Genomic DNA, 14,029 nt, shown 5'->3' on the forward strand with positions numbered 1-14,029 from the left:
TAATTCAAGACGTAAGACATGAAGTTAAGCATATATTAAACAGTTAAATTCATAACTACAAGATTGCTGTAGTTATGAATTGTTTAATGTCATTTTAAAGGTTATGGTCACTATGTACAGTCTATATACTAGGAGATCAAAAGTCATGGCATTATGCATTTCATACCTATGGTAATGACTTCTGGCAAATTGTTTTCGTTTTTTTTTGACGGTTGCAATTTCTGTTACAAGTATGGATTTCATTTGAAACAAATTTTAAGAAAATAGTCAGGAAGTTATTGCCTTGTTAAATAAGCAATGTTTTTTTCCACCATTTGTGCTATTTGATTGGAATTTAAAGACAAAATAGCGGATTTTTCCATAAGAGCCTCCAGGAGCGTCTTTATTGCCTTCTTGCACGATCTACTTTAAAGAGACACAAGCGATGATTTATTTTCTGTCTCAGAGAAATACAGTTTGTTAGCTCTCTTGGAAAGATAAGAATTCCGAGATTGTATCATATACAAGACAATGTATTAATTTTTGCTTATTAAAGCTACTTGTCCATAGTTTAGGAGAAAAATTTGAAATTTTCAATAAAATATCTAAGAAGCTCCATGCGCGGAATCAAACAAAATGATTGCACAGTTTGTTTGATTTTGTTTGTTAGAGATATTCAATGAAATGTGCTACTACCACTCACACTCCTTTAAGCACCAGCTTCAGAGAAACAAGTCTGTTTACTTTAAAAGAACTTATGAGAAATACACAACTGAATTATTTTGTTCTTTTTATTCCCTTACCAATGTTTTACCTTCAGGAACTTGAGTATCTGTCTTAGTAGAGAGGGGTTTGGTTTTCAGAGGTGTCATTTAACAGAGGTGTTGGTTAACAGAGGTGTCAGTTAACAGAAGTGTCACTTAACAGAAGTGTTGGTTAACAGAGGTGTCAGTTAACAGAGGTTGAGGTGTCTTCTCCTCATCATAGGATCAAGCTTGCAACTGTTGAATTGGTAGTATAATGTATACTCTCCACACTGTGGTCTTGGTTCTTATGTCTATTATAACTGGAAAACTGTTAATGTTTAACAAGCCTGTGGATTCACTAGTCAATAATTGTAGGCCATTACTAACAAAGATACCATTAGTGGATGATACAGCAATTTCTTTGCAAAGACACTAAAAATATCTCTGGAAATATTATTTTTGTGATACTGAAAAACATTCTTACAAAAGATGATAGGAATTCCATTGTGAGCAATTGCTATACTTGTATTTCATGAACATTAGTCCCAAAGTGGTAATAGATTTGTCTGGTATTCTATGACAGATCTTTTGATACAGTCAGTAATCAGATAGCCCTGTAGTCTTCCAACTACAATCTGACCTTGACTGTTGCAATAAACTAATGGGCAAGTCAGGTGTCTTTTCAATTCTGTCATAAGAAATCTGTCTATATCTCTTATATCATGCTTAGTGGTTTGAAGCTTTGTTGTTTCAACTGAAAATAGCACAAACATCTGGTGCATCCAAGGCATCAGTTATAAAAATTCTAATGTAATATTCTATCAAAGTTACAAATTTTCCTGAATTTATGGCAGTTACAAATTACTGTATCAATATTACAAAACATTTTGGCCATTAAGAATGTGCTTTATGAAACTTCCTTTGTCAGAATATCAACTTTTTTGGCCATTTCCATTGAAAAAAAAAGAAGATTTTAGTAGTTTATGATAGTGTTCTCTGACACATTGTAGAAGTTTTATATAGAGTCAAGAAAAAATGAAAGTTGTTTTTCTCAAATGGAGATCTGAGATTTAATGTGTGAAATTGTTGCATAATTCAATGTTAAGGCATGGTGTAATTATTTGATACTGTGATCTGTTAAGAGTTGGACTTCAGCTTTCAAGGCATTCTATTTGGGAAACCCACCCATAAGTTCTGGTTGTAAAATCCTCCTAAAATTATCAGCACAAGGTTGTTTCCTATTAGGGCTTTTCTCCCTTAGCCTTTACCTCTCCAAAGGTTTCCACTAGGCAGTTGTGTTATTTAGCCATAACTGATTCAAGGCCTGTTACAGGGTATCAGAGCTTGTCCACACATTGTTCAACCTAGTAAGTCGCATGTCTTTGGTCAGACTGTGTGAGACCCCTGCAGTTCAGCTTAAGCACAAGGTATTCAACTGATGTAACTGAGGCCAACTGGGATGCACTACATAGGCTTTGTCTGCAGAGAGGCTATATGGTGGCTCTTTTTTATCTATAGTCCAAAGACACACAGTCATGCTCTGAAAATAAAGCCTGTCAAAAGTGTATTTTTCTGGGTTCCTGGACAATAGTTAATTGGCCATGTTTCAAACAAGGTCAAATCTTTTGCTGTAAAATGGCTAGAACATGATGCCTTTCCATGTTAGAAGCAGGAATACAGCATGGCTTAAACAGTGTTTGACAATAAGTCTAACTTCAAGGGTTACAATGGAGAGCAGTTAAAACTGAAAATCTATTAAAGATTGATTGTTTAACATGCCTTTGATAGAACAAGGCCTTGGTTCTTATAAGGCATGTTATGAAAGAAAAATCTGTGACAAGATTGATGTTAAATATGCATTTGGTAATTGATAACTGCAGCTCCTGTCATTATTATTAAACATTCCATTAGTGGATGATAAAAGTGGTAATAAATTTATGTTGTATTTTAGACAGATCTTTTAATAAAAATCTGTAATCAGCCCTATAGTCCTCCTGCTACAGTTGAATCTGACATTGACTGTTGCAAGAGACTAATTGCAAAGTTGGGTGACTTCATTGAAATTCTTCAAAATCTTTTCATAAGAATTCTGTCTATAATGGTTACAGCTGATATGCCTTTAAATAGTACTGATTGGAAGCTTTAATCATGTTTAAGTCAAAAATAGCCAGAAAGAAAACTTTGAAATTTTTCTAGCTGCATCAATATGAACATCAATATTTTTATATGAATTATTGTCTTCCTTCGGTAGTTTATATTTTCAAATGAGTTACAAATTACTCTACTACTGGGGCAGTTTAGAATTGCTTCATACAAATGACTGTATTAATATTGTAAAATTTCTTCTGCGATTATGAATGTGCTCATAAGATTGACTGTGTCTGTATTACAGATTTGTTGCTTCTTGTTGCGCGGTCTACAATATTTCCAATTGAAAAAAGATTTATTATGTATAATGATATTGATATGATGCTGAGTCATTTTGTAGAAACCGATAAGGAAACTAGGAAAAATTTTATATGGAGCCAGGAAAGAATGAAACTTGTTTTTTATAATGTCTCTCTTGGGGAACTGTGATTTAGTGGTCATAACTCCTAGCTGTTACGGGATGTTATCTGACACCTAAACATGGTCATATTGCCCGTTGTCTGCTGGACATAACTTGTTGTATACCAACTGACTGAGTAAACATGGTCATATCTCCCTGCTGTTCAATGGCTAGAACATAAGTATTCTGTATGTTTGAAATAAGGATACATGATGGCTTAAACATGGGGAGCGGTGGTCTGCTGGTTAAGGTGTCAGCCACTCAGTTTGTGGGGTTGTGGGGTCGAGTCCTAATGGGGTCACAATCACACCTTTTAAATTGAGACACCCATACTGTTTTTCAAGGAAGTGGACCAGATAATCTTAAAGGTTTCAGCACAATCGAGCTAAAACAAATTAGTATAAACTAAACATGGTTTGACAATTATGTGTTACAGGTATAAGGCTGGGTATAACTGGAAAGCAAAGTTTTATGTTAAACATGGCAATAGTGGAAATATGCGAGTAGAAAAATAGGCCCTGACTCTTAAGCAAGGTAATAGGTAGAAAAATGAGAAAACACATTGAGTAGAATAGACCCTGGTTCATATGACTGCACATTATAAGTGAAAAACTGTGGTAAGATTGATTGTTAAACATGCCTTTAATAGAAATAGACCCTGCTTCATAACTGATATTATAACTGGTAAACTGCTGAAGATTGATGTTCACAGCCTTTGGTATTGGATAACTGCGGCTCTGTCCATTAGTATTAAACATTCTATTAGTTGATGATACAGTAATTTCTTTGCAAAGACATTAAAAATCTCCTGGAAATATTATTTTTATGATAATGTTACAGATAATGAAAAACATTTCAAAAGATATGAATTCCATTTGTGAGAGATGGCCATATTTGTATTTCAAGAACATTAGTCCCAAAGTGGTAATAGATTTTTATGGTATTCTATTATGGTATTCTAAGACAGATCTTTTTAATATAAAGTCAGTTATCAGATAGCCCTGTAGTCTTCCCACTACAGTTGGATTTTGACAATGACTGTTAATATACTGAATAATAATGGGCATTCATTGAAGTTCAGCAAATTCTGTCATAAGAATTCTGTCTATAATGGTACTTGATATGGCTTTTAATGGTATTGGTTTGCAAGTTTAGTCTGTCTATCCACCAGTATTTTGTCACAAAAGATAGTTCATAACGAACAACACCCTGTAACAGTAATCTACAATAAATTTGTGCCGATTAACTTCTAATTATTTTCGGTTTGCGGGCTGTGAAAATATTTTCTATGCTCAGTTAATGTCCCTAATTTACAAACTAATCTAAAGCTGATATATCCTGGTGTTCTAAAAGGGAAAATACATTTATAAAAAAAACACTTTTGAATCATAAAATAAATTAATATCGATCTTTACATCGGGCCGAAATACGGTATGTGCATGTACAGATTTTATCACTGCTATGCAAGTGGCTGCTGAAAAACGAAAATAACAGTTTGCAGTGAGAGAAATAAAGATGTCCTGAGCTGTAAAATTGATTTTTTGAAAAAAAAAAAAAAAAAAAAAAAATTCCTTGTAGTTAGCACTTATTATAAGACACTTCTCTTTGAACTGGAAATATGACTCCTAAAAACGTGTCTTATCAGCGAAAATAGACGGTATAAAATTAAATTGGGTTCCTGTGGCAGCAACTATAACAAATGCATTTTCCAGTAGTCAACTCTTATTGCCCATTTCTGGGGATTACTTGTGTAATCTCTTGTTTCATATTATATAATATTTAAATCTGGTTTCTGGAATACTTCAATCTTACACTATAATATAGGCTACATAAGCTTGATAAACATTTTTAACCAGGTTTTCAACGAAAACCTGAGTTATTAGATTGGGGTAGATGTCGGTCGGGCGGGCCGGCGGGCGGCGGCGGTGGCGGCGGCGGCGGCGGTGTCAAACTGGTGTTTCCGGTCAATAACTTTTGTTTCGGTAAAGATATTTGAATAAAACTTGGTATGTATGTAGCTTATATCAAGACAAAGGCTGGGATTGATTTTGGGGTTTCTGGGGTCAAGGTCAAGGTCACTGTTACTTAATATAGAAAAAGGGTTTCCGGTCAATAACTTTTGTTTCGGTAAAGATATTTGAATAAAACTTGGTATGTATGTAGCTTATATCAAGACAAAGGCTAGGATTGATTTTGGGGTTTCTGGGTTCAAAGTCAAGGTCACTGTTACTTAAAATAGAAAAAGGGTTTCCGGTCAATAACTTAACTTAGGAATGAGCTATCATGATGAAACTTGGTGTATAGAAAACTTATATAAAGTTGTAGCATGGGATTGATTTTGGGGTTTCTGGGATCAAGGTCAAGGTCATTGTTACTAAAAATAGGGTTAGGGTTAGGTTAGGGTTAGGGTTAGCATATCTTCTACATGCATGGAGGGATTTTGATGAAAGTTGGCACAATTGTTCACCATCATGAGACGGAGTGTCATGCGCAAGAACCAGGTCCCTAGGTCTAAGGTCAAGGTCACACTTAGAGGTCAAAGGATACAAGAATGAAAACTTTGTCCGGTGCATATCTTCTTCATGCATAGAGGGATTTTGATGTAACTTGGCACAATTATACACCATCATGAGACGAAGTGTCTTGCGCAGTTCCCTTCTTTAGAATTACTTCCCTTTGTTGTTACTATAAATAGCTTATATTGTAACTTTTTCATTACTAGACGTAGGGAAAAATCTCTACCTGGTAAGGAGATTTTGTGGATTTTGAAAAACAAAAGAATTACAATGATTACTAAATAACCACAAAATTAAAATTACATCTGCAAATACAGGTGCTGGAGTAAAGAAATTTGCTGTGATGTGCGTATATTGTGACATTCTGGCACTCTTGTTTATTCTTATGAAAAGTGTTGAAAACCTGGTTTCGTGGCATTGCCGCGTTTCTTGTTTATTTTGTGAATGAGTAAGCAATTCTTTTCCAGGAACATTGAAAATTTCCCAGAAATGTTATTTTTAGCTCATCTGATTTTTTGAAAAAAAATGATGAGTTATTGTCATCACTTGAGCGGTTGTCGGCGTCGGCGTCGGCGTTGCCTGGTTAAGTTTTATGTTTAGGTCAGCTTTTCTCCTAAACTATCAAAGCTATTGCTTTGAAACTTGGAATACTTGTTCACCATCATAAGCTGACCCTGTATAGCAAGAAACATAACTCCATCTTGCTTTTTGCAAGATTTATGGCCCCTTTTGTACTTAGAAAATATCAGATTTCTTGGTTAAGTTTTATGTTTAGGTCAACTTTTCTCCTAAACTATCAAAGCTATTGCTTTGAAACTTGGAATACTTGTTCACCATCATAAGCAGACCCTGTACATCAAGAAACATAACTCCATCTTGCTTTTTGCAAGATTTATTGCCCCTTTTGGACTTAGAAAATCAGTTTTCTTGGTTAAGTTTTATGTTTAGGTCAGCTTTTATCCTATACTATCAAAGCTATTGCTTTAAAACTTGCAACACTTGTTCACCATCATAAGTTGACCCTGTATAGCAAGAAACATAACTCCGTCCTGCTTTTTGCAAGATTTATGGCCCCTTTTGGACTTAGAAAATATCAGATTTCTTGGTTAAGTTTTATGTTTAGGTCAACTTTTTCTCTTAAACTATCAAAGCTATTGCTTTGAAACTTGCAACACTTGTTCACCATCATAAGCTGACCCTGTACAGCAAGCAACATAACTCCATCCTGCTTTTTGCAATAATTATTGCCCCTTTTGGACTTAGAAAATCATTTTCTTGGTTGAGTATTATGTTTAAGTCAACTTTTCTCATAAACTATCAAAGCTATTGCTTTAAAACTTGCAACAGTTTTTCACCATCATAAGTGGACACTGTACATCAAGAAACATAACTCTATCCTGCTTTTTGCAAGAATGATGGCCCTTTTTAGACTTAGAAAATCATGGGTAGGACAATATTTCTATTACACAAAAAAAATCAGATGAGCGTCAGCACCCGCAAGGCGGTGCTCTTGTTATGATATTGTTTACAGGTAATGAAAAATGCTTCTTTAAGATATGATTTCTATTTATGAGAAATGGCCATATTTGTATTTTACAGTTATTATAGTTCCAAAGTGTCTATAAAATTGTCTGATTTTCTTTGACAGATAAGTTTTTTAATCAGATCGCCTAGCGTCTTCCTGTTTGACATTGACTGTTGCCATAAGCTAATTTACAAGTCAGGTGCATTTTCACTGTAATTCTGCAAAATGCTGTCATAAGAATTCTGTCTATAAAGGTAATTGATATGGCTTTTAATGGTATTGGTTTGAAGCTTTAATGATGTTTCAGCCGAAAATAACCTGTTAGAAGACTTAGAAATATTTTCCACTGGCGCATCTAATGCTGCATCTGAGATATAAAGATTTAAAAGCAGTCTTCTTCCTTCTTTATTTCATAGCTTCAAAGTTACAAATCACTCAAATTTTAGGGCAGTTTCCAATTGCGTCTTATAAATTACTGTATTAATATTATAAAAATGTTTTTTTGGCCATTACAAAATGCCTTCATATGATTTACTGGATGCTATTACAATTTTATTGTGTGGTCTAGAATATTTCAGGTTGGAAAAAAGATTTATGGAGTCTGTGATATTGTTATGATTTTCTGATTTTCTGAGTCATAGAATGTAGGAACCAATAAAGAAAGTAGGACAGTTTTATACAGAGTTTCTCTCTTAAGAGTTGTGATTTATTGTAATGGTCAGAAATTACTATACGATTTACTATATGGCAGCTTTGCTTATTTACATGTTTGTTGATCACTTGTTCATGCAAGGTTCATTATGCCAGCACCTCTTCCTGGAAATTGATAAAAATTTTATATAGTCTTCCAGGTTGTTCGCATTGTTATCACTTATATATTAAAGTTGAAGGAGAGGGGCTTCCATGGCCATGTAGTTAATCACTTGCCCATTGATTCTGTTGGGTTAAAGCCTAGCTCTAGTTGTCTAATGTGGTATTCATGTTGTTCTGCTGAGTTGCCTTTGAGCGTCTAAAGGTCCAGACTGGCAGCAGGAGGTCTTTCTCATTCATTAAAAAACTGACCTGAACCGTGTTGGTATGGCTGAACAAACATTCAAATGGCATCATGTACAGCTGCTATTGTTATATGTTAGATCAGTATATTTGTGTTTGAAAAAAGACATTATCTCATTATTTGATGGCTTCTAGTGTACATATTAGATATTATGTAAATATTACCCCGGTATTACTTCTTAACATTGTGACAATTACTCCCCTCTCTTATTTCTTAACTCAAGTGCTACACCAAGGCCAAAAATATTTGCCAGAGCTGCATAGCCAGGGGTTGAGTGATTTTGGGCCATATTGGAATCCTGTGAGAATGAAAACATCAGTTTCTGTTTATCTATTTATAACAGATATTTAATTTTCTATTTTCAGATATGGAAACTCCTTTCTTGAGCTTCTCCAACCCGAATTACCAGTTTAACAGTCACATAAGCACTAAAAAGAGCCAGTCTTTAAAAGACCAGAACAACACTGACGATATTAACATCATGTCCCTAGCAACAGAAAAACAAGAGAAGTCTAAACTTCTAAATGATGAACTGCCGTCTCAGAACTCAATCGAGGATGATGAAAATGCCTCAGTCAAAAGTGATGAGATTGTTTCAGATGAGGAAAATGATATTGTTGAAGCCAATTCAAAACTTCTGTCAGAAGACAACGATGATGAAAAATTAGATAATACCGAATGTGTGAATATGACTTACGGTGAAAAACCAAAAGGAATTTTGGCATATATTTCTCTATTAGAACAAAGTGCAAAACAAAGAAGTGAAAGACGCAAAAAGGAGCTAGAGAATACAGAAAATTACATGGATGAATGTGATAGCGGCGATACAACACCATCGTTATCGGAGAATATCCGACAGAAAACGTAAGTATTTACTGAAAACTGTAGAATAATTCAGTTTATAGAAATTTATTTTACCTTGATTGTTTTGGAAGCTTCTAGCTTATAATTTAAACCACTTGTCTTGTGAGTCTGTTTCGTGGAAAAACCAGCACTGGTGTCATATGAGAAGGTGTGGTTGTGACACCAGTAGAAATAATTCAATTGCAGTGGCATAAGAGTTTGCTGTTTTAATGAATTAGACAGATATTTGAAGTGGATCTAAACTTTGAAAAATTAATTTGATTTTTTTTTAATCCATGAAAGTTTATAATATTACTTTCCATTATAAACGATTTTATAGTACCGTATTTTGGTGTGTATAGGTCGCGGTAATGTATAGCCCGCATCTAATTTTTGCTCTGGAAATGGTCGGAAAATTTAACTTCTAGTGTATTAGTCGCAGTTAAATTTCGGACTTTTTTCCCAGCAATATTTAATATTTACCGGCAAAAAAGTTATGGCGGCGGCCATATTGATGCCGCGGACTGAATTATTATCAGAACCTGATTGGTGGAAATCGGACAGTGTTATTTTCGTTCCCAACCGTTTCGTACCAACAGTAGTATCGGTAAAAGACTACATCAAAGAAAAGCGGGTTTTTGACACTAATTGGCAGCAGACGGTTTGCGTTTACATTCTGTTATCATGCAAGTTTAAGTGTGAATTGTTTGCACAGCAATTATAACACCTTTCCATGTCATGTAATTAACCGCGTTCTTTCGATTCTGAGTAAAAAAATTAACAAAATATCTCTTTTTGGATTTTTTTCTTTTATTTAAAAATCAAAAGTAAAAAATTATCTTTCAAGTTTTTTAATACGCTAAGAATTAGTATAAACAATGTTTGGAATGGAGGACGGATCTGTCCGGATTTTATCCAACCCGGAGTACATGTCAATGGCGTCCAGTAAAACGAAAGTAGAAACAAACGTAATTCAGACTGCAAAAACATCTTTGAATTAAAGTCATTCGTAATTTTAAAACTCTGTATGGGTTATTTACGATATATTTTATTGAAAGTAATTGCAATTGGTTGAAAAGCCGCCGATATTGATATTTTTTATCCATTTTGTTCGTTCGTAACAGATGCACGTAATTTTGCGAGAGCTACGGTCAGAAAATTGGCCCGGAAAAAAAACTGCTGGCAATGTTCTGTCGTATAGGTCGCAGGAACTTTTTCTGGCAGCAGAATGGGAAGAAAAAGTGCGACCTATACACACCAAAATACGGTATTTCAGTTCACATAGAAATGTTACAAGAGAATATCAGATATAGGATGAAAGTATGAGTAAATATCGATATGTAGAATGATGACTTATATTGGAGAATATACTAGAACAGAAATTTAAAAATGGCAGAATATGTTACAGCAAAGCATACAGTGAAATACACACAGTGTTTGTATGAGGTAGCAATAGGATGAGCAAACCGCAAGTCATCCAGGGTTTTGAGCAAGCCAAACAAAGAAAATTTAAGAAAAATGGCCAGGTCACTGACACCAGACCTGACAGAAAATGCCATAATATATGACATTGTTATATCTGTATGTATATTATGAGAATTGGATAATGGCCCATTTCCGTCGTGCAGTTCTTACCTAAAACGCACAGTTTTGAAAATGGATACGATGCATATTGAACAAATGGTAGTTTATCATCAATCATGCACTGGTAACTTTTTTCTGTGTTTCTAATCACAGACACACTGCATATTTTGCTTTTGTTACATTTATCTGGTAGAAAAGCTTGGATAAACTTTCCCTTTTCTGAGGGCTTTCATTCAGTTCCATGGGTCATATCACTCTTTGTCTGTACTGAGTGGCTGCTTCCATTGTATGTAAAGCAGGTTTGAATGTGTTTATTTTGAAAAGTATGATTATAAATCTGATTTGATATAATATTTAAAGCTGAAAAAAATCATGTACATTAGCCACTGTCATATGTTTACCACCATTTGGCTTATAATATTTCGTAAGATTGTTGAAGTCAATTATTAATTTGGTTAGTCAGTGAAGTGGCATTTAATCTTTAATCAGCTGTGTATTTCACATGTTCGAAGAATGACGCGTGTCCATAATTACTGCAGAAAAGCAAAACACTTAGCGTGATGTTTATAATTTCCGATTGATACGCAATTTACATGAAACTTCAGTCTTTAATTTTGAGCGAAGCACTGATACGCAAGCATCAAATATATCTTCTCTGTTGTTCTTGAAAATAAGTATGAATTCGATTGTAGTGAGAGAAGTATGTCACAGATTATTAAAGAAGTTTTGAATTAATAATAGAGAGAATGTTACTAGACAGAGAATTCAGTATGACTGATTAGAGAAATATATTGCTACAGAATTTAGTATGAATTGATAAGAGAGTGCAGAATGAGAACTTAGGATGAATTCATTTTCATCATTACAATATTTTAAGATATGCTCAAGCATTTCACATGTATTATAGATTTGCCAATGCTGGGTTTGACATAAACTCCCCGGACTCCAATGACAGCGGAATTCAATCCGATGCCCGATCAGATGATGGAATCTCAAACACGCATAACTCAATCAGTGAAGATCTGTATGCCATTACCAACAAATCGTACCTTGCACGGAATGATGAGAATGAAGACTCAGAGGAAGTAACGCCCACACAGGTTTGTTGAGTATTATAACTATATCAGAGAAAGTAACGCCAACTGGAATTTGTTGACTTTCAGAAGACGTGAATTATAACCTTTTTACACGAGATCGAATTTACATAATAGGATAGTGTTCTTTCCTGGAAGCACTGGAACTTATAATGAGTAATAGCTAAGTGCATGAAACTGGAGTTTTCTCTAACTAGGTTGAATTATGAAGATAAGTCATGCAATTTTAAAACTATGTAAATTGTAGAAAATGGTTTATACTGAATATATTCAGTTTGGGTACACCTTTTTTCAGCAAACTTTGTGTTTAGGTAGCTTTTATCAAAGATGCATAAATTACATGTGGCAATGACACATTTGCTTTTCTTATATGGCATGATTGGATCCCAAATTGTTTTCCTTAGATATATCAGGAACTGGTATAGATATTATTTTGGAGCTTAATACAGGCTTTCAGGATCATAAAACAAGTTCACATACCAGGTTTCATTACTCTGACTTTTCTTTCGACAAAATTATTCCACTTTTTGCACTCCAAAAGAATGTCCAGTCCAGTCAGTTTTGTATTGGTTTCCTTGAATTCTCTGGAACCGATACAGATGCATTCTGGAACTGATACAGATGCGTTTGAAGAAAACATAATCAAAATACAGTCGAATACCGTTACCTCGATATTGAAGGGACTGTAAAAAGTATATCGACGTATCCAAAGTTCGACGTAACGATATCGACTATCTGGGACTACTTTGTACTTGTGTCGGATGTCTATATTGTCATTATATCCAATGCTTTTTTGTTCAGAGGGTTTGATATAAAACGTAAATACGATTTTAATTTTATTGACAAACAAAACATCTTGATAGTACATACATTCATTTCTTCCTTAAACAAGTCTGAATGCAACGGTAATGTTCCTAGTTGAGTAGTCATTTTTAATGTGCTTTGATAACGAAAATTTGCCAGTTAAATACGCATATTGTTACTCAATCCTAAATGGCAGATTTTTACTCCATCAAACAGAATTTTTTTTTCATCCAAATAAGTTGTTATATTGGAAAACAGTTTGCCCGCTTGCACGCTGTTTTATAAGACTAATTATTGGGAATTAAATGCAAACTTCCTAACATTTAAATTGGATTAAAGATTAAATAACAAACAATACAAACACACAAACTAACTTGGTAATGATTAATACATCGCCAGACAACAATAGGTTGATTTTCACACCTTATAAATAACATGGATATTTTTTGAGACGCTGTGATATCGACGAAACCAAGTGTAAAATAATTACAGGAAAGATGACGGGACTGAAAAATCTCACCGAGCTAAACAAAATATCGAGCTAATCATATCGAGGTAATGATTAATAATTACATTAAAATATATACAGAAAAATCGGGACCGACTAAAATACATCGTGCTAACCGGAGTATCGAGCTAACCGATATCGAGGTAACGATATTCAACTGTAAATGGAAAATGGGAGTCATTGATACAGGTCCACTCTTTAAGACATTTTGGCTACCATTACGGTGGAGTACTTTTACTGTATTTAAAAAATGTACTTGTCAAATATCTGTCTTGTTAGATAAGCAAAAAAGAGTCCCTGACATAACCTATTAATATCATTGCCCCATTAGGAATCGGAATAAACATGGAAGCATTATGGAGGGAAAAGATACAATTGATTTATTCAAATTTGTGAGTGGTGTGTCTTATATTGAAGGATTGTAAAAAGCAAATGGTATGACATATTATGTCTGTCGTAGTAAAGTTTTATTCTTCTGAGATATGCGACATGTTTGGTTTTATTGTTTTTCATCCATAAAACTAAAAATCAGAAAACTGGGAGAATAAAAACTATTTCTTACAGACTTCCCTAGGGATAAGTCATCTGGCTTTTTTTTCTCCATTTTGTCAGAGCATCTTGTTGTAAAAGTAACAGTTTGTCAAGAAATGATTAGTTCTGTAATTTTTCTCAGTCATGAAGTTCAACCTGTATATATTATGTGGTAAAAATGTCTAAAACAGGTATGACTGGCACTGGGTCATGACTAAATATATCACAGAAGTTATTTATTGTTATCATATTGAGATGGGAGACTATTCTGAGAATTTTAATATCTGATTTCAGATA

At 34.2% G+C, this 14,029-nt stretch overlaps 1 protein-coding gene across 9 annotated transcripts in view; it reads left to right on the forward strand.

Moving 5' to 3' along the window:
• The window catches only part of LOC123556951 (amyloid beta precursor protein binding family B member 2-like), a 125,176-nt gene that overhangs the window by 79,908 nt on the left and 31,239 nt on the right, over positions 1 to 14,029 (forward strand). For all 9 annotated transcript variants that reach the window (XM_045348069.2, XM_045348068.2, XM_053543271.1 and 6 more), the window contains 2 exons: positions 8,734 to 9,232; positions 11,703 to 11,895. In XM_045348069.2, coding sequence (XP_045204004.2) covers positions 8,736 to 9,232; positions 11,703 to 11,895 — 690 coding nt within the window. In that variant the 5' untranslated portion in view covers positions 8,734 to 8,735. The remainder of the gene's footprint in view (positions 1 to 8,733; positions 9,233 to 11,702; positions 11,896 to 14,029) is intronic.

The sequence above is a fragment of the Mercenaria mercenaria genome, chromosome 5 (assembly GCF_021730395.1).
Source record: "Mercenaria mercenaria strain notata chromosome 5, MADL_Memer_1, whole genome shotgun sequence".
Classification (NCBI taxonomy): domain Eukaryota; kingdom Metazoa; phylum Mollusca; class Bivalvia; order Venerida; family Veneridae; genus Mercenaria; species Mercenaria mercenaria.